Source organism: Convolutriloba macropyga, chromosome 7 (genome assembly GCF_964194025.1).
Source record: "Convolutriloba macropyga chromosome 7, txConMacr16.3, whole genome shotgun sequence".
NCBI lineage: Eukaryota > Metazoa > Xenacoelomorpha > Acoela > Convolutidae > Convolutriloba > Convolutriloba macropyga.
This window is the reverse complement of record NC_134474.1, coordinates 19,491,199-19,514,657: the sequence shown is the minus strand read 5'-3', so window position 1 is coordinate 19,514,657 and position 23,459 is coordinate 19,491,199. Positions and strand designations below refer to the sequence as shown.

General features: G+C 34.4%; 1 protein-coding gene across 1 annotated transcript in view; it reads left to right on the top strand.

Moving 5' to 3' along the window:
* The window catches only part of LOC142342678 (uncharacterized), a 221,277-nt gene that overhangs the window by 104,833 nt on the left and 92,985 nt on the right, over positions 1 to 23,459 (top strand). Inside the window, exons 30-41 of the mRNA XM_075394163.1 lie at positions 259 to 390; positions 3,706 to 3,882; positions 4,962 to 5,179; positions 7,889 to 7,987; positions 9,234 to 9,417; positions 10,977 to 11,122; positions 15,937 to 16,080; positions 16,241 to 16,366; positions 18,416 to 18,495; positions 18,903 to 18,951; positions 22,532 to 22,685; positions 23,326 to 23,447. Of these exons, the coding sequence (XP_075250278.1) occupies positions 259 to 390; positions 3,706 to 3,882; positions 4,962 to 5,179; positions 7,889 to 7,987; positions 9,234 to 9,417; positions 10,977 to 11,122; positions 15,937 to 16,080; positions 16,241 to 16,366; positions 18,416 to 18,495; positions 18,903 to 18,951; positions 22,532 to 22,685; positions 23,326 to 23,447 (1,631 nt within the window). The remainder of the gene's footprint in view (positions 1 to 258; positions 391 to 3,705; positions 3,883 to 4,961; positions 5,180 to 7,888; positions 7,988 to 9,233; positions 9,418 to 10,976; positions 11,123 to 15,936; positions 16,081 to 16,240; positions 16,367 to 18,415; positions 18,496 to 18,902; positions 18,952 to 22,531; positions 22,686 to 23,325; positions 23,448 to 23,459) is intronic.

Genomic DNA, 23,459 nt, shown 5'->3' with positions numbered 1-23,459 from the left:
GTAGGCTGCTCTATTAAAGCCCCTTTTTATGATCATTATGGGCCGAGAGATCCTTTTAATAAGTATTTTAACGGGGTTTACTTGAAAGATGATCTATGTCAATCGTGCAAGTTCCTGCAATCAATTATGATGAAATAGATATCTTGTACGATGCGTACTGAATCTTTACTAAGTTCTTGCCCTTTAGTATAAGTTTGTGGGAACCTTAAATAAAAGCTATTTTTGATTGTCTGGGACAAATTTCTTGCTGCCTTGCAGAGAATGTTGGGATTCCGACGGCCCTGATGGCACCCCAGTTGGAGGTTGGGATTACTGATTGCTTCTTGGGGGTGACTCTGTGCAATCCCAAAACTGCGTACCAGATCAGAGTGGGACTGCCGGCCAGCTGTGGTAAGTGACATACAGCCAGGGAGTACATTGTTAGAAACAAAAAACCGAGGAAAAATGATCGTATTCTTCAACCCAGCATATAGTTTTTCTGATGGTTACAAATATGGGGTAAAATAACGGTCAATTTCGGTCATCTTTTCCTTGCACCTCGTGCACCTCGATCATTACTATGATACCGTCTGGGTGATATTCGAACTTTCCTAGCAGGGTAGGAAAATTGATAAATTTAAAGCAAACAATAAAATATGGACTATAACCGTGCCTCAACGATCCGTGGTACTTGATATAAAACAAATCCGAACTAGTGATCAGTTTGCCTGGTTGTTTTGAATTTATAATAAATTGCTCTTTGATAATTTTTGATTTCAAAATCATTTGCAGTGGCGGCACTCTTGTACTTCGGCATAGTGTATTAGTCGACTTAGTTGTTCATAATCTCTTTAATACTACTTTATGGTTAACTAATACTTTATGGTTAACAAGGAGGCTCGGTAATTTGCGATCGCACATAAGGTTCCGACCCGCTCATCCATAATTTTGGCATAATTGTCTACCAAATGATGAACAGATAGAAGAACCCAAAAATTTTTTTGGGAATCCCAAAAAACCCAAAAAAAACCCAAAGAAAACAACGTAATTTTCAAAAAAAAAAATGGCGTATGAACAAAAAGATAGCTTCCAAAGCAAATAAATCAGCGGAGTAGAAAATGATGCACTAGATTGATGAGATATGCCAATATTAAGAAAGCGAGTTCAGACGAACAGCAAAATCAAACAACAACAAACATTAATTTCATCAAAAACTTTATGTCGGTTTTAAAAAACCAAACTTAATAACAAAGTCAACATACCGTCAGATAAAACTGAAAATCAACAAAATAAAATATAAATCACCAGAATTTACATGGGTCCATTCCATAAAACTGGTTTGGCACAATTAGACAAAAAGAACAAAAACAGTAACCTTAAAAAAATCGCTTATTTTTTTAAAATAATTAACATCAAAGTAATGAAAACCATTAAAAAAATCAAGTAAAATATCCCAAAGGTGTACGATTACCAACTTTTTAAAAAAGGGCATTAAGACCGGTCCTTATTCAATTTTTAAGCGGCTAAAAAGAACAACAAAAAGACAACAAACAAAAATTCAATTAAAACTTACAGGAAAACGCTGTCGAAGCCGTAAATCCATATTTTGGCCCTCAAATTACGTTAGATTGCGTTTTCTTCAAACGCTGATGATGTTAGTAAGTGGTTTTTTATTAACGAGACTAGGTAACAAGTAGACAACAAAGAAAAATGCAAAAGTAATCAATACTTTTGATTTTTTTCGAAGCAGAATTACCTACAAAGTAATGAAAGCGTTTAGCTACAAAATTAAACTATTAAATAGGTTATTTTATCCGTCCAAAGGAAACACTTGAGATTTGCAATTATACAGAATATGTCTTGCGTCTACAAAATGGACGTCAAATATGACAAAAATCAAATTAATTTACTTTTTTTGTGAAAAACCGATGTCGAAGCCAGTAAGGTCATAACGAAATCTTTAAAAACTTTGTGACACCAATCTTTTCTGACAACTTCCATTGACAGCAAAAATGTTATATTTGATCTGCAATTAACGAGAATAGATAACAAAAGGACAAAAAAAAGAACAGAATTGCGAAGTTAAAAAGTTTTTCGTTTTTGTGAAACAATTGTTTTCAGAGTCATGAAAGCCATCCGCTATCTACTAAAATCAAAGTATCGGCCCATCTATTCTATCATAAAAAGCCAAAGAAACAGGTCATTATACAGGAATTTTCTTGCGACTAAAACGACAAGTTAAAAAACAGTTAAAGACAAAATTTAAAAAATTCAATTAAATTCTTCAAGAAAGAAGTGTCAAAGCCGTTAGATCGATAATCTATATCTTTCAGGATTTTGATATGTTCAATTGTGCAATGATGTTCAATGTGTTCAATTCTTATTTTGAACGCCAATAATGTGATATAAAAACGGTCAATGACGTGATAATGCGACAAAACTAGAAAACGTGAAAATTTGGCAAATATCTTAAAATAAAAAAAATCTGAAATATAGCAGTATCAAAGGTAAAAAACAATAACTTAAGGCTTTAAGCAGCAGTACATATTTCGATTTAAATCGGTAGAAATAAGAAGCATTCTTTTGTTGCAGGCACCAAGCCATTAATTATTTAAAAATCAATTATTTCTAAAAGTCAAAACAACCATAAGCTATCAAGTAAAAAACTAAATGCATTAGCTTGGAGTTGCTTCGGCAGCTAATTGGATCTATCGTTCTTGAGGTTTGATTTCATATGTTCTTATCTTTAAATAATATGAAAAAGATCAATTTTTTTAAGTAAAAAAGACCGACTGTTTACAATCCGAAATCTTTTCGGATTGTAACAATCAAAGATTGGTCCAAAACTAGACCGGCTAATGCTTATCGTCCATTAGGAACACTTCTTAGTTTTTCGTATGCTATTCATATAGATAATTTGCTAGTTAAAAACTCAAAAGTAAATTCTGCGTTTTTGATAATCAACGAGTAAATTTAGCAAAAAAACGGCAAAGTTTTAATTACAGAGCGCTCTCAACAGAACTTGAAGTAAGAATAGCCCCCTTTTGATTCTACAAAGATTGTATTAGTATTGTTTGGGGGTTGTATTTCCGGCAAATTTAATCAAAGTGGACTAAAAAGCTTATTTCGTAATGTTTTTGATGAAAAAGCCTGAATTTAGAAATATTTACCCCAAGTTTTTGACAAAAAAAATTCAATCAAAATAATCAACAATACTTTTTTGTAATCAACAATACTTTTTTAAAAATAAAATCAACAAAACTATTCCTAAAAATATTAAAGAATTTTTAGCAAAATTGACAATTTAGGCAAAAATTCCTGAAAATGTGAAGAACAACAACTGAATTCACTATACTTTTCTGAAAAATTTAAACCTCGATAACTCCCTGTAAGAAGCACAGAAAAAATCTTTTTAATTCCATACTCTACGCGGGACGAGCTTTCTAATGATACCAGTATATAGTTCCTCCCCCTCAAGAGTATCACTCCCAATTTATTTATTTATATCTCTTCTTTATGATTCATTTAATTAGCCCGTATCATTTCACCCCGAGTTAAATTTTCTATATAATAGGTACAATAAATATTTAAAATTTAGCGATGATTAAGGTTAGGGGGAAACTTTTGGGGCGCCAAAGTTTGCGGGGTTAAATGATGTAGGGGCGAAAAGATAAGGGAGCTAAATGACAAGTGGTGAAAAGAAGTAGAACTATTGCAACTTTCTAGGTTCCGCTGGAATGGCGATAAGTTTGAACTTGCCCCCGAAAGGAGGCAACTTGACATATGTCCACTTCCCACTAATGAGATATGGAAACTGCCTGGAAAACTACATGTTCTGGCGATTTTCATTCAACAACTGGGTCGACCCCGATGACGATTGCATCAAGTCATACAAAATTATCCGTAAGTGCGAAACTATCTAGGATAACAAAAATGACTAGATTAGGTTAGTGTAAGTTAGGTAGGTTAGTGTAGGTTAGGTAAGTGTCGTTGGCTAGTCAATGAGGAATACAATAGCTTGAAGCGGTGAATTGAAAGCAGGCTGACTGGCTTTAAAGTTTGGAATCGCGTATTTCACCACATTTCTTAAGTTTTAGCTAGTTTCAGCGCAATTTGTGATGAAAGTTATGAAAATTCACCCCATTTCAGCGCATTACTCACAAAATTTTCAGAAAGTTTCGACACGGGAAAAATGAAAAATAGTGAGAAATTTGAAAACAAATGTATACTCCAACAGGGGGGGGGGGGGGTAATAGCTGGAGATTCTGTTTCCTAAAAACTGTCCTCCGATAGCAGATCCTTGCACACCGCTCTTGCACTTTTGTACCTCATTTAAATTGCCTCTTCATTACATTGATGTATTAGGCCCCCCCCCCCCCCAAAAAAAAAAAAAAAGATCGATCATACTGGCCATCATGTTGCAAAACGTACACTTTTGCCGCAAAACATTCGCGGCAAAAGTGACGAAAGCTTCAATTGAACGAAAGTGACGAAAGCTTCAATTAGCCGAAAATCAAGTTTTCGGACTTCTTTATTTACAAGTTGTGATCAAATTTAGAAATGAAAATTTCTCAGGAGCCATCTTATCGATAATTGCTAATTTTCTATCTGTCTTCTTGTGTCGCATTTAGCAATGCAACGTCTTTTTTGTGAATTTATTTATAAATTAGGTTTCCTTTCACTTATGTTTAGATGACTTATTGCTAACTCAACAATGTGTCAACGGAACATAATTGAAAGGAAACCTAATTTATAAATAAGTACACAAAGAGGACGTTACATTTCTAAATGCGACTCAAGAAGACAAATAGCAAATTAGCAATCATTGATCAGATGGCTCCTAAGAAAATTTTGTTTCTAAATTTGAAAGTTTGAAGACCCCTACCTGGTCTATCGTGGAAAACAATGACAGCACAAATCCCAATGATAGCGTGGAAAATTTACACAATCTGCACGATTCCAATTTTGATGATTGTTTTCAGAGCTGACTGGTCCGAACATGTTGAACGTACCCTTGGATCAAGAACTGATGACACTAGATCCCTACCTTGTACAACAGACAGCACTCTACACTGGACCAGAGAACCCGTACAACGAGAAGATTAGTTTCGGGGACAAATCTAAGGACTGGGCTGTCGTGATCTGCGTGAGAGTCATGGACTGTTTTGGGGCATTCGTCTACTACTGTGTCCGGGATAGGGTAAGCCTCGGTTCAATCTAAGTTGCATAAGTAGTTTCTTTTCAATAATTTACCCTTGTATGATTACCACGAAATCATACGTTCATAAATGACTTTTTACAAATACCAGCAAAATACAATATAATCGGGATAATTAGGAGTGAACAAGTATACAAACTAATTCAGGTCAAATGAGCAAAAAATTTGCGATTTTTTTATCCATGACATAAAAATTTGATGACCTTTTTTGATTACAAATAAAATGTGCAAATCATATAGGACTTTGCATGATAACAGGGATTCTTGTATGAACGGCCATCCGGACACATTTGAAGTTACTTCTGCTGTTGACTATCATTGAAGTGCTTATTAAAAAGAAAGTATCCAGAATCCTAAGAAATGAAGGAAAGTGGAAGAGCTTATTTCATATTGAACAAAAAGCTGTCAATACACAGAAAAAAGTTCAAATGTTTTTTTTAAAGTCAGCTGTTAGTTTTGTAATCAATAAGTCTAAAATTTTTCGTGTTACACCGCCCAAAGCAGTTTTTAGATTGATGGATGGAAATTTTGACGAACAGATTAGAAAACGGCGTGAACTTAAAGCATTCTTTTAGTTTTCAGCGTCCACTAGAAATTCCTCTCCTATCAATTTTTTATAGTCAACATAAGTTTACCAAAGGTTTTGATTAGAATTCCCAAATGAACGGAAATGTAATCGAAGTTCGTGTAAAAATATAAAATTCAATAAATTTTTATTTGAAAAAAAAATCGGTCAAACAATTTCTGATTTTATGATGTTCTTTCATTATCTTTGATATAAAAAGATATTTTAAATTCTAATTTTTTTAAAAAATGCGGTCTGGAATTATATATACAACAAAAGAAAATGACTAATTAAATTTGTATACATAGAGTATGCTTGGTTCTAAAATAGGTGTAGACCAATAATATACTTTACGCATGAAGGAAAATTCAGTGAAGGTAAACCACTTCCAAGAACATCTTTAGACCTAACATCTGACAAAAAGAGAACACTTCTTCGAACCTTTGAACGCTCAATCGGTTTGGCATGTGGAAAGAAAAGTTAATGGTCATTTTTTTAACCTTAAATCTCAGAGGCGTTCTTCAAATAATTCCTTTTTTGTTCAAGCTCGCATTGAAATGGGGGTTAGGAACTTTGTACCGGCCCTCCTTTTTTGTTGAGCTTATTTTGACCGGTCGATTTTCTTAACAGAGAATTGAAAAAAACTGGTATCAATCAATAACACTTGAAGAGTTGAATACATTGTAGAGACTTCTATAATTCTATCTTTTCTCAAAGAAATTAAGCTCAAATCTGTAAACATTTTTAATAATAATTTTGATCTTTTCATGTTTCTTATTTAAATGTTATAAGACAGAAACAAATAAAACATTTTTAAGCGAAATTGATAAAAGTTGACTGTAGCAACGCCCTTTTTTTCCAAGCTGAGATGAACTACATTTAAATATACAAAAGTAAAAAAGGGTGAACAAACAAATTTTCAACTTTTCCGGTAATTTTAATGATCCGGTAAATGAATTTTTAAAAAAATATTCTGGAAACAAACAGACGTCTGAAAATCATACAGTTACTCGTCAGCAATCCCCTGACGTGGCGATTTTTCAAACTTAACTGAGATTTGCTTCAGGTGCGAGGATACATTGTATATCTAGAGAAGGGTTGGAGCTTTCGGTGCGAACCCATATCAAAAATTACCTTTGTGTACTTTTATTACAATAAAAAGTTGGGAGTGCCCCAAAAATATTTTGCTACAGATTAGCCAATTTTTATTTTAGCAATTGCTAGCTTTCGATACCGTTGCTAATTTTCTGGTGCACTTCGTATGATAAATACTATTTTTGGATTATTATGGCAAACTATAGAGCTCAAATTTTTGCTCATTTTCTGTAATCCTAAACCACTAGAGCCGCTGAGTCGGTTGTTGATAGACCTTTATAAAAGAAAATTCCTTATATCATCTTCCTAATCTTGACTCGCTTTCTTAATATTGACATATTACATCAAGCTAATGCATCAATTTTTAACTCCACTGAGTTATTTGCTTTGGAGGCTATCTTATCGTTCATACAGAATTTTTTGAAAAAGACTTTTCGCAAAAAATAATTTTTGGGTTTTTCTATCTGTTCCTCATTTGCTAGACAATTATGCCAAAATTGTGGATGGGCGGGGTCGGAACTTTATGTGCCATCGCACATTACCGAGCCGCCTTGTTTTTTTATAGACATATCGGTTATCTAAAGCATTATTTGTCAACGATTAATTCATACCACTTGTCTATCGCTCAATGAAAATTGATTTCACTCACAAAACCAGAATTGGCATTAAGTTTATAAAACCCAATGAAATGCAGAGGAAACGATAATAGTTATTTTACATTAACAAGGCAGGTGAAGAAAAGGAAGTGGTAAATCATAGATAAACCTTATGTTTTACCACTTCCTTTTCTTTCCCTGCTTTGTTAAAGTAAAATAATTATTATTGTTTCCTTCGCATTTCATTGGGTTTTATAAATTAACACAAAATTAACTTGAAAATTATCTTGAGCAGGTTTTTAGGGGGCTTGTGATGTTTCCCAAGTGCATTTTATTGCAGTTTTGTTTCAACTCTCGATAACATATAAATTTTATCAGTTCTGTACTTTTTTCAATCAATTATGTATCAAAAAAATGTTTTTGACTATGTTTCAGTTTCCTAAAGTGAAGATGTCCGAAATGGTAACATGCGAGGATGTGGAAACAACAACACTCTACCCGCCTTCAAACACCACAAACTTCACTTATCCTCAGGTATACATACATCTTCTTCAAACAATTATTTGGAGCAACTGAGCGGGATCTAAACTTCTGCTGATTGACTAATTTTGCAAAACATTTGTTACAGATTTATTTTTTCGTAAACTGAGAAGCGTTGTTAAGCATACAAAGTTAATATTTGCAGACTTATAAATTTTGTAGTTAAGAAATCAATCAGAACTCGGATTAGGCCCTCGCCGAGAACGGATGTTAATCTTACAAGATCTTGAAAAATGCTTACAAAAGGATGTTAGTCCTGCAAGATCGTGCAGGAAGATGTTAATCTTGCAAGATGTTGGCAGAAGATGTTTATCTTGAAGTCAGTTTAAACACTATTTCATTTTTATGGAAAAATTCGTTTTCATTGATAGAAGTGTACATATAAATGGAAAAGGGACATAAAAGGCAGAAGAAAATCCGAACCAACGGGAAGTTCGTATAATAGATTTAAACCTCGTGCAACTTTTGACTTAATGAGATGTGATCGCCAATTTTTTAAATTTTTTGTCAACTAATATCCCTAAACCGTATAACTTACTAGGGACACAAACTGAAATGATCCTTTTTTGTTTCTCTAAACATTTATACCCGGACTAAACGTCAAGTCTCAATCAGCACCGAAAAAAGTCTTATTGAAAGTCATGGATCAGTACTGCATCAGAGCTCTGATCATGTCACTCTTTAGACTTGGCAAGTCTTGAATCAGGTCTTAAGACTTGGCAAGTATCGGGCAAGTCTTGGCCAAGACTTGGCAAGTCTTAAGAATTGAAATAAGATGCGATCAGTACTGATTTATCAATTCAAGACGTGTATTTCGCTGGAGAAGTACTCCTCAAGACTTGGAACTCGTTCCGGAGAGGCAAGCTAATGTGCGCAGTTTTCATCACTGTTCAGCACTGTTCATTATTTTAAGAGCTTCTAGCAGAAATTCTTCCACCAATATAAGGTGCCAAAAAAACCTAGGCCTGACGTATAAAAAGAAATTGGGTCAATTTTGACTAGGGTTCTCGCGAATATATATTTTATTTTTTTTTGCTACTCCCCTTGACTTATTATCTTTTCTTAAAGTCGAAGGCTCTATTTCGATAGGACTACAGATACATGATACCCTAGTAAAGGCGTAAAAATATCAATTGTATATGGTGTAAAAAGTGTGAATATGAATTATAATTGATAAAAAATTTGATTAAATATGTATTCTATTCAAGAGCTGAATTATCAGTAGCTGAGTCAATTTTAGCTCAATAAAGTGAGAGAGCTGTTGTCTGATGATCCTTACGAGTGCGAGATAGAGGTGAGAAGTGTGCAGATGATGGTGTCCGTTGCGATTGAGAAGAACATGTCCAAATATGGAGCAGAACAGAGTGATAGGAATCAGACGACATTCGCCATTACTATGGTCACCATCATCAATGAAGTTGTCCGTAAGTGCCCAACATCGCATCTGATCTTTAACCTTCTGCAAATTTTGTAATGATAATTTTGCTATTTTACCTAAAACTCCTTTTATATATGAAACGGCTTGCAACTGAAAGCTAGGACTTCCACTTAAAACATAATATTTAGACGTAATTGTAGTGAATAAATTTTTTTGCCATATTTAAAGAATTTTTTTGGCCTGTAGAAAGTTTCTAGCTGCGGACCGACTAGTGTCCAAAACTCTATCAAAATTCCAAAAAACTCGACTGGTATTTCTTCTTGTTCTCGGATTTGTCCCTAATAAATTTCACGGCTGCTTTGAAAATCCACATCAACTTGTTGTTCCGACCCACTTGTAGGGGGGGGGAGGAGGAGGAACTATATACTCAAATGGGATTTTTTGTTCAGACCATTTTGGCCGATCGATATATTCATCGTAGAGAGTTGAGACTGCTATCATTCGAAAGCTCGTCCAGCGTAGAATATGGAATTAAAAGTTTTCTTTATTTTCGTTTTTTAAAGGGAGTTATCGAGGTTTAAACTTTTGAGAAAAGTAGAGTGAATCCCGCTGTTTTTATTCACATTTTTCGTAATTTTTTGACCAAATTTTCGTCAATTGTGCTAAAAATTGCAAATATTTTCAAAAGCAATGATATTATAATTATTGAAGGGGATAGAGAAGGCTCGCCATTTTATTTTATCCGAGTTTTTTAGTTAATATTTCTGCGCAATTTTTCGAATTTGGGACTTTTTTGAATAAAAAAGGCTGCAATTAAGCTTTTGTTTCCTACTTCGTTACTTGAAATTTACTGGAAGTAGAGACCTAACATCTGCTGCAACAATCTTCGAAAGACTCTAAAAAATAGCTGTACATTTGCTCCTTATAGGAGTTTTCTGGACTTGAATTTTTGCCGGTTTTTCGAAAAAAACTTAAAAACTATACAAAATGCATGATTTGTTTGTGCTTTATTGAAATATTTCATTTGTTTATTGTCTTATTTTGCAAACATATGGAATAATTAATTGTTCTTGTTGGACACTGAGAAAATTCGGGGCTAAGTTTGAACTCATCGTTGATTCTTACAATCAATAATTATCCGGATTATATTAGGGCGTGGTCTTTTTCAAAAATGTTTCGCAATTTTTTTTGTTGATTACTGATAAGATTGTTTCAAAGTTAATGTTGCAAGATCTTGCAAGATTCTAGCAAGATTTTGCAAGACGATGTCACGTCTTGCAAGATTCTTGCAAGATCTTGCAACATTAACTTTTTCTTGCAAGATCTTGCAAGATTAACTCCGTCTTGCAAGATCTTGCAAGATTAACTTTTTTTCTCCACTTGGGTCGACAATCAACATTGCATTTTTTGTGAGATTTTATGAGATTCTGACGTAACCTATTAATTATTGCATTAATCTCCTGTGATCTTATAAGAAACTTATAAGATACGCGCTAATCTTGTAAGATCTCATAAGATTTGTAGCATTTTATTAGATCTTATAAGAATGGCTAGAACAAACTTGATTCGGACTATGGGAAAAAGCCTAGAATTATTCTTTTTCAGTTGAGTGTACACAGGAGCTAGAAACAATGGATGAGGAGATAGAACAAGTTGGCAGCCAGCAAGACCAGTACTTGACAACAGAGGACTGGGCAGAGATTTGGGCTATTTTAGCTATGAAACGCCAACTCTTGGCCCAAATTGAAGAGGTAACTTCAGGTTGACCACTCTTGGCTGCAGTAATGATGCCACGTGAAAGCTTCAGACGCAAAAGAGTGACCATAATAACCAAAAAGTTATCATTCATGCTCACAAAATGAAAAGTCTGAGATGTTGGGAATAATAGAAACGGGACAAATGACAACAGGTGTGAAATAATGCGTGATCCGCACAGTGGATCACAATGTGCTCCGCTTCGATTACACAGAAATAAAATTATTAATTATTAACTCGCGGCCCAAATTGAACAGGTAACAAATGCTGCATTTAACCTTAAACACAACATAACCACGCTTGACAGGACTGCTCAAAATCGGTCAAAACTTTACGGGAATTGACTTGTTTTGACGGTTTTTTTTTAAAAAATCTCTTTTCAATTTTTTAGGTAAACTGAGATTTCGGACACTTTTTCTTAGAAAAATGTAGGAAAAAGATCCAAACAGCTGACAGCCATTAACAGCAAACTGATAAAGTTAAAGAACCAGAACGCTAAGAAGAGACTAAGTAGTGTCTCTACGTCAAGTTCCTTCTCCAATCGGCTAGTGTAGCTTTTCGCACTTATCTTCAGCAAACAAAATTGCTTAATTGAGTTTCTAATGGCTGTGTTAGCAAAAGCTAAAAAAACTGGCCTTGATTCTTTCGTTTTTATACCATTCAAATCATAAATTTTGTATTGAAAACACTGTGAAAACTTCAAATTCTTTTAAGATTCGGATTACTAAAAAAATCCTTATTCAAGTTTTTTTCTTTGTGGGGCAATTATATTTAACAGCATTTGAATAATTGTCTCACCATATTAAACTGCGCAATATAAAAAATTAAAATTTTTGATTGCTCTTGAGAGTAGTTTGAAGCAATTATTGTAGACATGCGTGTCTTTTTTATGCACAATTTTCTCTTCACTGTTTTGCTTTTTGAGTAGCTTTTACTCCTTAACTTTTGAGTTTTGCGTGATCTAAATTAATCTCTTGTTCACAGTTTCAACCACTTCAACTCAATTGGCAGTAATTTATTAAGAAAACGTTAACAAAAAGTTTGTCAAAAATTGATGTATCTTGAATTCTTAAAATTGATATATAGTAATCTCTAATGACGTCATTTGAAGCCACCTAGTGAACTTCTTAATCCCCCTCAAGCTACACCCCTTCCCCAACTGTAGCAGACTCCAATTGAATAGAGCTAACACTGGTCGTTCGCTAGCACTTCTTTCGACGTTAGTCAGTTATGTTCCTACATTTTTATCAAATTGATTTTTTTTAATTTTCTAGAATAATTGACTCTGAAAATTAATTTTCTGAAAACATTTTTCAAGCGGTCATTCCAATTCGATGCACATCTATTTTAGCTATTACAATTTATTGTTATAATTAATTGTAGTTTGTGGGTGTTTCGCAATGATGAGTTCACTATTTTCAATAGACATTCTGTATGTACATAAAAACGTTCACATGAAACGCTAGCACATGAAAATTTGTATTTTCCGTCAATAGATTTGCGTTCTCAATAAACAGCACAAGGTCTACAAATAGTTTGTGCATCAAAATATTGTCCAATTTTTTCTGTTATAAGGGGCTACATTTGTTCAGTGCCCCTGTTCTCAAATTGCACATAATAATTTTGGTGTCAGTAGTAAGAGAAATCCATTTTACTTTTGCGACAATTTTTTTTCCTTTTTTTAAAATTTTTTACTCCTTCTTATAAATTATGACAACTAAAGGCTGCGTAACCAAGATATTAACAATTATTTGGTTCTTGAAAAATCACAAATCATTGATCTTAAGACGCATGTGACGAGAAAATCTGAAGACGGCTCTGTACGTTGAGATATTTTTTTCAATTTTTTTGCTAGTCATAATTAGTAATGTTTTACGCTATACCTTCTGTTTTTATGAACATAATTCACAAGATAGATACAAAAAATGTTTCGAAAAATTTTATTTTGAGTGTTAAAGACTGTCAAAATGAATTGAATAATTTTAAGGCTACTTTTCTTTCATCAACTGAGCAAATCTTCTGAAGTAATTGTGATTGTTGCGAGATGAACAAGATGGAATCAGATTTTTTAAAAATATTTAACGTCTCGTTTAACTTGACACGTTAATAAAAGAGTAAAAATTGTTATTCAATGCCTAATTTTAGGTGCTGTAGTTTCCTAAATTTTTGTAATGAATTGTTTAATTTGTTTTTTGGTTATTGAAGTTTATCATTCAACGAAAAACTAAATTAATTTTTTTGTCAGATGCAATGTAGTGAACTCGTTTCAGACTTTGGTCAGTAGTTTTAAAACTTCTCAATTTTGAAAGTATAACTACATTGTCATGTTTAAATTGCAGGCTAATATAGAGTAGTAAATATCTGTTGCCTTATTGTAAAACAATGAGGTCTTGATAGACAGTATCTTGCTGAATAAATTTAGATTTCCATTGGCAATGCAGTCATAATGCCTAATAATTTGTCAACTTTCATGATTTTGTTTTTGAAAAATAGAGGGTGGAGGGGTGAATTGGTATTTAAGGCATCCATAACAAATGTGGTGTTGTAGCTGTTTTTCAATTTTTTTCTGGCAACATACTTGGTGTTCATTTCTTAAATTGCTGGAGGAAAAAAATTCTCTGATACCTTTTCTTTCCAATACTTTTTTTTGAGTTTCGTATCAAAACAATTCTTTCCTTCTTGTTTGTTATTATTAGTACAGTTTTTTCACCCTATGGTTAATTCTCCCTTTGTAATCTCTTTGTGCACTTACATGCTTGCATTATGGTTAATCATACTATGGTGAAAACTGCATTGCTTTTTAGTTGTAGGTTTGCGTAATTTCAATGCCTTCAATATAAAAAATCTGTTGAGAAATTTTGGAATAGTTTTTGAATGGTTGTTTTGTTAGTAGGCGGTCAAAAAAGCCGATAGGCAAGCAAGCCGAGTTTTGAAAATGAGGTCAAGTCAGCTGAAAAATTTTGGGATACTCGTATTTTAAGTTGCCCCTTGCGGGCCGGTGGGCGCGCTTCGCGTGGGTCGCGGCTTCGCCGCGATAACCGGCCCACGATTTCCGGATTACATCCCACTGCGGATGAGAGGCAGGGCCGTGGACAGCGGTCCGCTGAGGCACTTACCGACTAGATGTCTAAAAATTGACGTAATTTTGTTTCTTTGGTGCATTTGATTACATTATCCACTATAATACTACGCATTGATTGTAACGGCTAACAATGTATTATTTAGGATAGATTACATTAACTATTACATAACTTTTGACTTGCTTTTCTGCCGGCTTACTTTTACTTCGGCTTCCTTTGCTTTCGCCGTTTTGTTAATATCAAAATTGACTAACCACTAACTTTGAGTGATTACTTATCTCAATTCATGCTTGATGGAGTGATGGAAACTTGCGTATTGAAATTCGTTTATATGGCGAAAGAAATTTTATATGTAGGAAACCCGTCGTTTTTAAAAAATTAAAAACGACAACTGTCCGAACCTTTGTAATCGACCCTGCAATGTTTTTGAGCTATTTTTTTGCTATGTTTACGGCATCATGCTACCCGTTGCCACTTTGTGTTTTAAACAACCTAAAATCGCCGAAAGCAATCTTGATCAGTAAAAGTTACCGGTTTGAATTCGACTTTCAACTATATCATTGTTATCAACTGAGCTTCACCTTAAATTGTTTTCTCGTGAAGCTGCACTGTTCTGATTGTGTGTAAGTATTCTTCATACAAAAAGGACGATTGTATCGTTTTAATTGGCCCTCTCCAAATTTAACTGGGGAACTGGCCGAATCAGGGCACGGCTCAATTAAAGAGTGGAGCAGTTTTGAGGCCATAAAGAACATCAGTCATATTTACTGCCCAAAAAATTGGGGTTTTTCACACAATTTTTTTGTTTGAATCACGCGAAAAACCTTGAGATTAAGGCCCATAGAATCGTATAAAAATACACGATTTTTCATGTAATTGGGTAATACACGATTTTTTGTGTGATACATCCCGGAAAAGTTTAGAGCGATGTCGGTCTATGCAGTCTCCCAAGCTGATATTTAAGTGTGGCACAAAATAAGCCATCGGGAAACCAGAAAAAATCTTAATCAGTTTGAAAATGGGATATCCTAAGCTCTAAAATAAATTGTTGTTTTTAACTGAACTCAAGCAAAGATTGGAATAATTATTGTCGTAGTCACTGTCACAAATATATTTTGAAAAGTTGTTTCAAGTTTGTCGTATATCATTTTTTTTTTCGTTTTATGATTGTTTTCTGTTTTTGTTTTTGAGGAAGGAACATGCTTTGACAGTTTAGAATCTATTGTCCTTTTCTCTGGCACTTTGGTGATTGGGATAAATTTTACCATTACTATTATCAGTATTTTTCAAGAAGTCATTCACAGTTAGTTCAATTCCAAAATTATGAGACAATTTAAGCGTAATTAATCTAAAACAAAAACTTTATCTTTTTGGACCGAAATCTGGTTATAGGCAATCTCTAATCACCATCTGTTTTTCTGTTATGCACTATCCCGTTAGATAACTATAATCAGACTCCTTCCAACTCATTGTCCTGAGACCTTTAGTTGCCATCGAACAAATTTTCAAGCAATTATTTGAGTCGCGTTCGTCTTTTTGTACGATTTTTCGTTTGATCAATTTTCGTCTGACTTATTTTATGTCATAATTGGATAAAAACTGGTGAAGACCGAGTGAATTAGACCCCCAATTCATGCTCCTATAATTTTGCCGTAGTCACTCACTACGCGCATGGTTGCCGGATAGGTTTTTACTGAGAAATAAACAACTTGTAACTAAGGTTGATTTAGATCAACGAGATACTGAAGCAACAGTTGATTGTAATGTTGGACGCAAATCTGATGGGAATGAACACCCCAGATGCCCTAGATGCAGTGTCCAGCACAATCAAGGAAGTCACACTCAAAACTTCAGAACTGTCAGAATTGGCAATGGTTATGATCATTTAGTATCTACAATTTTGAAAACTTTCTTAAATAAAAATTTGAAGATCGGCCATCTTTCAGGGCCAAAAACTGGGATTTTTTATTGCACAAATGGCAAATAGTGTATGTGTGGCACAAATGCTGATGACAAAGCCTTCTATGTTTCAAGGTTGCAGTGAGGTCACTGGCTGAAAGTGTGGGGTCTAATGTGCTGGAACAAGCACCCAGCATGGACCAGGGATCTCTGGAAACGATAACTGAAGCTTCAGTCAGTGCCATCGCGAGTGTGCTCATGGTAAAGTTTAGCCTCTAATTTATTAATAATCTCCAAAATTCTGGAACGATATTCCAATATGAATATTAATATTTGACCGGGTCGAGGATGATCCGAAGAATCTTGCCTAATTTTCCACTTAATGTTTGGTCAAGTACAGAAATGTGGCAATATATTGAAAATTCTGCTTTTTTATGTAAATAATTGCATCAGATTTTTAAAAGTTTTTTCCAGCTACTATCGGCAAATTTCTTGCATTTTTTTTGGGGGGGGGGTTTCGACCCAGACCCGGCTGGCTTCATTAAGTGTCACTTTAGACTTGGCCACTGTTGACCGGATAAAGTTCAAGAGAAGCTATTACAAATCGGTACTGGGTGTAGCTATCAGCATATAACTATCCAGTTTATAGAAACATTGTGTTTATAGAAACCCTTATTTTTATTAGCTGCCGTCAGCCTCTCAAACGGCTATTATTTAGGCGCTCTCCTTTTTTACAATTCAAAGAATTTGAATTGTATTCGAGCGCTGTCTTTTTTTAAGATCTGTTCACACATTTACATGATTTTTGAAGTCAAATTGGAGTAGTGATTTTGGTCACACCGAAACAGGAAGTGGAGCAAAAAAGCGAGCGGCTTTGCGGCGTGAAATTTCACTCTAATTTTAAAGTAGAGTGAGAAAACGGTGTTTGAACAAAAAATCGCTTTCTCGCTAGTGATTTTCGGGATTTTTGATTTTTGGGATTGGATTTTTTCTAAATGGTTTTCCCAATCCATTCATTGCTCATTCTGGTCCCAATTCTTTGTTTAATCAAAATTTCCGTTTCTCGACAGTGGTTTTTTGTTCACTTACGCATTTTGAAATTGATTTTCGATTTTAATTTTTTATCTGATTTTTTTTGGAAATGGATTTGCCACTAGTCAGTTTCACTCAAAGTCCGTTCTAGGTCTAGTTTTTTGTTTAGCCAATGGAAACGCTTTGAATTGTACGTCAGGACTTGTCCTGCTATGTTTTTTGTTTCGTCGTCTGACATTTTTTTTTCGCTTTACATTTGTTTACACAGCAAAGCTGAAAAGTCGAATTTTCTTCTTCCTCTCACCAACTTGTCCTGTTAAGTTTTTTTAAAATTCGCTTTACCTTTTGATCACATTTTCGTTTTGCATAATTCACGATTTTCATGTTTGGCTTCTGACTAGCCTCACTCACTGTTTCAACTGAATAGTTTTTTAATCATTCAATCAAGGAATTACCCAAGATAGGGAATACAGTCAAGGTCAAAAGAGCAAAATCAAAGAAGACGGGATAAACCGATAAAGCCCGGTCATTTTACATTGAGAAATAGGTTATCAAAAATCATTAGAGTGTTTGCTAGCTGACATTGGTATCAAGCTTATAAGTTTTCAGTTTAGGAGCTGAATTAGGTATAGTTTTAGAATCCAACTGAAACTGCACGCCGACTTAGAACACTTTTTGACACTGAAAAAAAATAGAAAAAAATTCGGTGAATTTATCCCTTCTTTTTTCTTTTTCTGTTTCAAACCGATGTGCTTCAAGCAAGTCAACGGTGGCTATTTTCCGGCAATCTGCCGGCTGTGTTACGAATTTGGATCAGTCATTAACAAAATTGTGACATCAATCATTACAAATAATGCTCACAACTGTTACTGATTCCTATATTAACCAATAGCAATAATATTAGTAATTTAAAACATTAGTTTGAAAGGCATCTAAGGAAATAATGTGATCCAACACAGTGTCAACTTTAATTTGAATGGTCATCAACAGACCTGAAGCAGTTTTAAACTTAATTATCTGGGAATCCCTGGTAAAGACTTATAACGCTTTGTCTATTTTTGACAAAATTTCTTTAAAAATCCAAAACAAGAAACTGATTTGATTAACAAAAATTGCACTAAAATATTACTTTAAAATTTACGATAATTTTGAAACTTTTTAGAGTATTTATTACAAAGTAAACACTCGGAACTCATTTTTCTCATAAAACAGTTTCTTTTCAAGTTGACATTATTTTGAGAAATCAAATCTTGCTCATTGAGAATGAAACTTTTTCAGAGTATTCGCCATAAAGTGTTCGTGGGACAACTTCAAACCAGGAACGACACACAGGGTACTGGAGCAATGCCAGTTTTCTAGTAAGTACAATTTTTCAAGAAATTGCGAGCGCCATTACCAACTAAAGTGCACCATTCGGTCTATGATTACCACTTAGTATAATAGTTTATTTGTTGCCATATCCCACTGTAAGGTCATTTTTTTACATGTGTCGTAATACATGTAAAAAAATGACCTTACAGTGGGATATGGCAACAAATAAACTATTATACTAATTGGTTATCATGAAATAACTAATCTCCGTAGTCAAATTCAATAAATTAGCGCATTAATAATTAAATGTTGCTGCGTTGGCTCGCTATGCCCCCTCCCTAAGAAAACATGCATTTTGTTCGAGTAAATTTACTTGAATTTGTCACTGTTTGTCCTCAAATTGTCTGTTGCTGTTATGAATGATGTGTATTCACTATTAAAACTATTGTTGCAGCGGAGAAGCACAGACCGGAATGCCACCATCATTGGGCGGACAGTTAGATGTAAGTGACTAAATGATGATGGAACAGATTCAATTCCCAGATTCAATTTCAGATTCAATTCCAGGTTGAGGTCCCAGACATCTGCGAGTGCACTAGGGGGAAAGTTGCGCTCAAATATACAGGGCATATTGGTTTGATTTCGAACGCAGAAGCCTCTGAGTAGTGGTGTCGAGCTTCAGAGATAACTTCGAGCGCAAAATTTTTAGCTTTGTCATTGATCGCCTTCTATATGTACGTTGATTAAACGAGTGTGCGTTTGTGATCAAAAGCAGAATATTTGAAAATCGCTTTAGGTGTTAAATGGTTTTATATTTTAAAATATATGATTTCACAAAATACTGGAAAATGGTCTGGACAAAGTCTGGGCCAAGACTGAACAAAAATCTAGACAAACCTGTATTGAAGATGTGCTCAGAGGTTGCTTTGGTCTGGGATGTTCCGAATTAGCTTCTAGCTCACGCGTCTCACAAAAATTTTTAGCCCACGAAATTTTGATAAGGGATCTTGGTGTGAGACAGTTTGAACTGAGTTAAAGGAAAAACTATGATCAGCTCAATGTTATCAAAAATCAATCTTCTATAGTATTATATGTTTCTTTTGGAAATCGCTGCACAGAACAAAAAGAGCTGTATGAAAGGGTAGAGCTGTATGAAATCTGAAAGAAATAAGGTTTGAAGAAGAGCTGTACTTTAATAGAAGCATAATTTCAGACACAAATTGTTTCTTTTTACCTCTACTAACGTTTAAACTACTGATTATAGCTATATTCAGGTCTGGAAAGTTTTGACTTATGCTTCTTGGAATGACGTTCAATTTTTTTGCACAGAGGCCACAGATCTCTGAATAATCTTCCTGTTCAGCCGTTCAAGCGGCGCATCAGCTGTTTTTATGCGCATGAAGACATACTAGCACTCTCAATGTTCACTTCAAAAATATGAAATGTTTTTTATTACAGTAAAAAATCCAGTGTAAAAATTACCGAAGGAAAGTCACCCTACACCATTGCAATGTCCATAAAGTAGAAACTATGCAGTTGAGGAGAACAGTCATTGAGCTTTTTGTTTTGATTATAAAAGCAGTTTTTATTGAAGCGTATTTGTAATTTAGATTCACCGTAGCAATAAAGTAATTTGGTAGCTGTATTTGGTACTATACAGGCTAAGTTCTTCAATTTTTTAAAAACTGGGAAGCGGTTAGCTACGCCTAGTTTATTTTGGGTTGCTCATGAATTGTACAACTCAAATACTTTGAATTGTATCAGGGCATTTTCTTTTTTAAGATTTGTACACTTTTGTTGATTTTGAAGCCATATTGGACTTGAGATTTAGGTCAATACGAAAAAAGAAATGAAGCCAAAAACGAGCAATTATTCTGCAGAATGTGTTTTGATTTAATTTTAATTAGAATGAGAAAACAGTGTTTGAAACACAATTTGCTTTTTCAATAGTGTTTGCTGTTTATGGGTGGCAATTGATTTGTTTTAATTTTTTTGAGTTTTTCTCGTTGTTTTTACGAAAATGAACTCAATTTCAGTTCCCAGCTTCTTGAAAACTTATTTCTTTTCCTTTTTTGTCTATTTTTAGGTTTGTGCTCCGATTTCTTGGAAACATTTACATTGAGATCAAAGCTAAACTGTATTGTGATTTTTTATCATAAATGCCTTACATCACTCTCTAATTGAATTTTTCACTTTACTAAGGTCACTAAAGGTTTCTCCAAAATCAGTAGGAATACCCTCTCTTGGCCAACAAAGGATTCTTCATATAGAAAAAAAAGTCACTAAAAAATCATGGCGATCAAAGTAAAAAAGCGATTTGAATTTTTTCGGAAGAAATCTAGCAAACAGATTTTACTGTTTTGAAGCTTAATCAATTTTGCATCAAAAACTGCACCATTTCAATTCTGTGTCTTACTTATATTATACAACTTTTCGAACCTATTTTGGCAATATATTTTTGCTATTTTTTATTTGAAAAAAAGCAACTGCTCTGAAAACACATAAAACAAACTAATTTCTTTGCAGCTATTTTGTTATCTTCCTAACTTTGTCAGCATGATCTTTTCGGGAGAAAAGACAGAAATTTTGAACTGATACTACATTCATTCATGCGGTTGACCACTGATGACTTAGCCACGCTATTCTGGACTGGAGATCTTGGTTGCCTCTATTGGCATTTCTCAGTGCTAAAATAATGCTGCAATAGCCTCGTTTTAATGCATAATAAACTACAGAACCCAATTTTTTGTACGTCTGTTAATGGTTCCGACCCTAATTGGAAACAAATGCTCAAAAATTGTACAAAAAATGCAATGAGAGGCTAATGGATAATCATCCCATTTTTTGTTAGTTTGTTTGGTACTAGTTTTTTCCAATAAAAAAGAAGCATAATTCCTTATAGTCAACAAATCAACCTCCTCTTAAGCAAATCTTCGTCTCCAAACCTTCCTCTTTTTTCCACTGTTACACATGTTCAATTGTTGACGCATAGATGTCCTGTCTGAAATCAGACAGAGCCCCAAGTTTATGTAATTAATTGCTCTCGAATAGAAGCAATTTTTATATACGTTTGTGTCTTTTTTTTGTGAAAAATTTTTGCTTGACTGCTTTTTGAAATTTCGAGTGACTTTTATCCCCTTTAATTTTTTGCGTTTTGTTGGATTGAAAATTCTCTCTCATTCACAACTTCAAGCTGATGAACTCAATTGGCGGCAATTTTATACTAAAAGTCAAATGATAAGCGCCAAAATCTGTGTCATTTTTTCCACTTCATTTCTTAATAGTGATATTTGATAACTTCTAATCATGTTGACAATTTTGACTTTTCATGTGACTTCTACGCCCTTGACTTTTTGCGTTTCGCGTCATCTAAAATTCTCTCTCAATCACAATATCAAGCGGTTTGACTCAATTGGCGGCAATTTAATACTAAAGGTCAAATGAAAAGTGCGCCGAAACTGGTGCCATTTTTTACTCTAAATCATAATAGTGGTATATGTTAACCTCTAATGTGGTTATTTGAAGCCCATTATTGAACTTCTGAGTCCCATTTAGGCTCCCCCACCCCCTCCCCCCCCCCGACCCCCGACTGGAGCAGGCTGCAATTGATTAGAGCTCCCACTAGTCGTTCGGGAGCAATTCTTCCGAGGTTTAGTCGGTTATGTTTTAATAAAGTACGAGAGCTACTTGATATGTTCATGCGATTCAAAACAAAAACAAATAAGGCTCTTGGGGGTAGTGAACAACTGATTTCATCGGTCATTTCCTTTGTAGTAAATTTGGAGCGTTGAAAAAGATGTTTTCCGGCAAATCAGGTAGCGCTACCAGTCAGAATTGAGTAGTCCGCAAAAATTCTCATTTTTCCTCGTTCTGATAGATGCTTATTCTCCCCAGGATTCTCCCAATTATGCTAGAATTTCTAACTCCCCAAGATTTTACAAAAATACCCCCAACTTCTCGAAATGCATGCAAAAATGTTGATGCAAGTTGATGCTCATCTTCACGTTTTGTGACCACGGATTCTATTGATCCCTTTTCGGGCAAAATTTTGTTTTAATGTTTCATTTCATTGGGTTATTTCAGGAGTGGGGATCGGAGCTGTTCGCAATAATAGATATGATAGCGTCAGCTTGTCAGCTGAACAAAAATGCAGACGAACCAGATACGCTGCTGGCAACGGACAACAGTGGCGTCGACATGTTCAAAAAACAAAAAGAAACAATCACAGGAGAAAATGGTGAGAATATTATAAATTTGTAGACACCTTGTTTCAAAACATAGGAAGACTGTTGCATGATCAAGCATGCTCTTTCAAATAGTCGAAGATTCTTGAAGAAAAAATGTGTTTTAAGATCTTGCGAGAAAGAATTTTGCAATATCACCGAATTGCGAATAAAGAAATAGTACAATAAAGTATTATCGATATTGTTTTTTCGTTTGTAAATCTTGAGCTTAAATATCTAGTTAGCTGGAAAAAATGTTCTTATAAGTTTCTATAACAGTACCCAAGTATGTGTGCCAGCGGTCGATAACACTAATATGTACGCCCTTGCAAGTATGTACCTATTACATAACTTTTCAAGTCCTTATACTACTAAAACGATGAAACATGAACTTTTCAAAAGTTGCCTTCAAAAAATATGCTCTCTGATAGGTCAATAAATTTCTTTATTGACCAATCAGAGAGCATATTTTTTTGCATAGCGGTCCGCTATCGTGCTGAGAGCGATATTAGCGTATGTTAACCGTAGGCTTATGTGCGCATCTTGAGTATTTTGATAATAATCACGTATAACAATAATCTAAGTCTGGAAGGAGAGGCGATTGTTTATGAGATCCGAATCTTTTAATTTGCTACTGTTCATTGTACTGTTTAGGTGCACGGTTCCAGATTGCAGCCTTGTCAATGATCCAAGCCCCATTGATTATTATGCCCAACTTTGATTACCTGCTTGACAATGCTATTGCCTGGTCACCCAGAACAGCTATTTCCTTGCAGGTTAACTTCTAA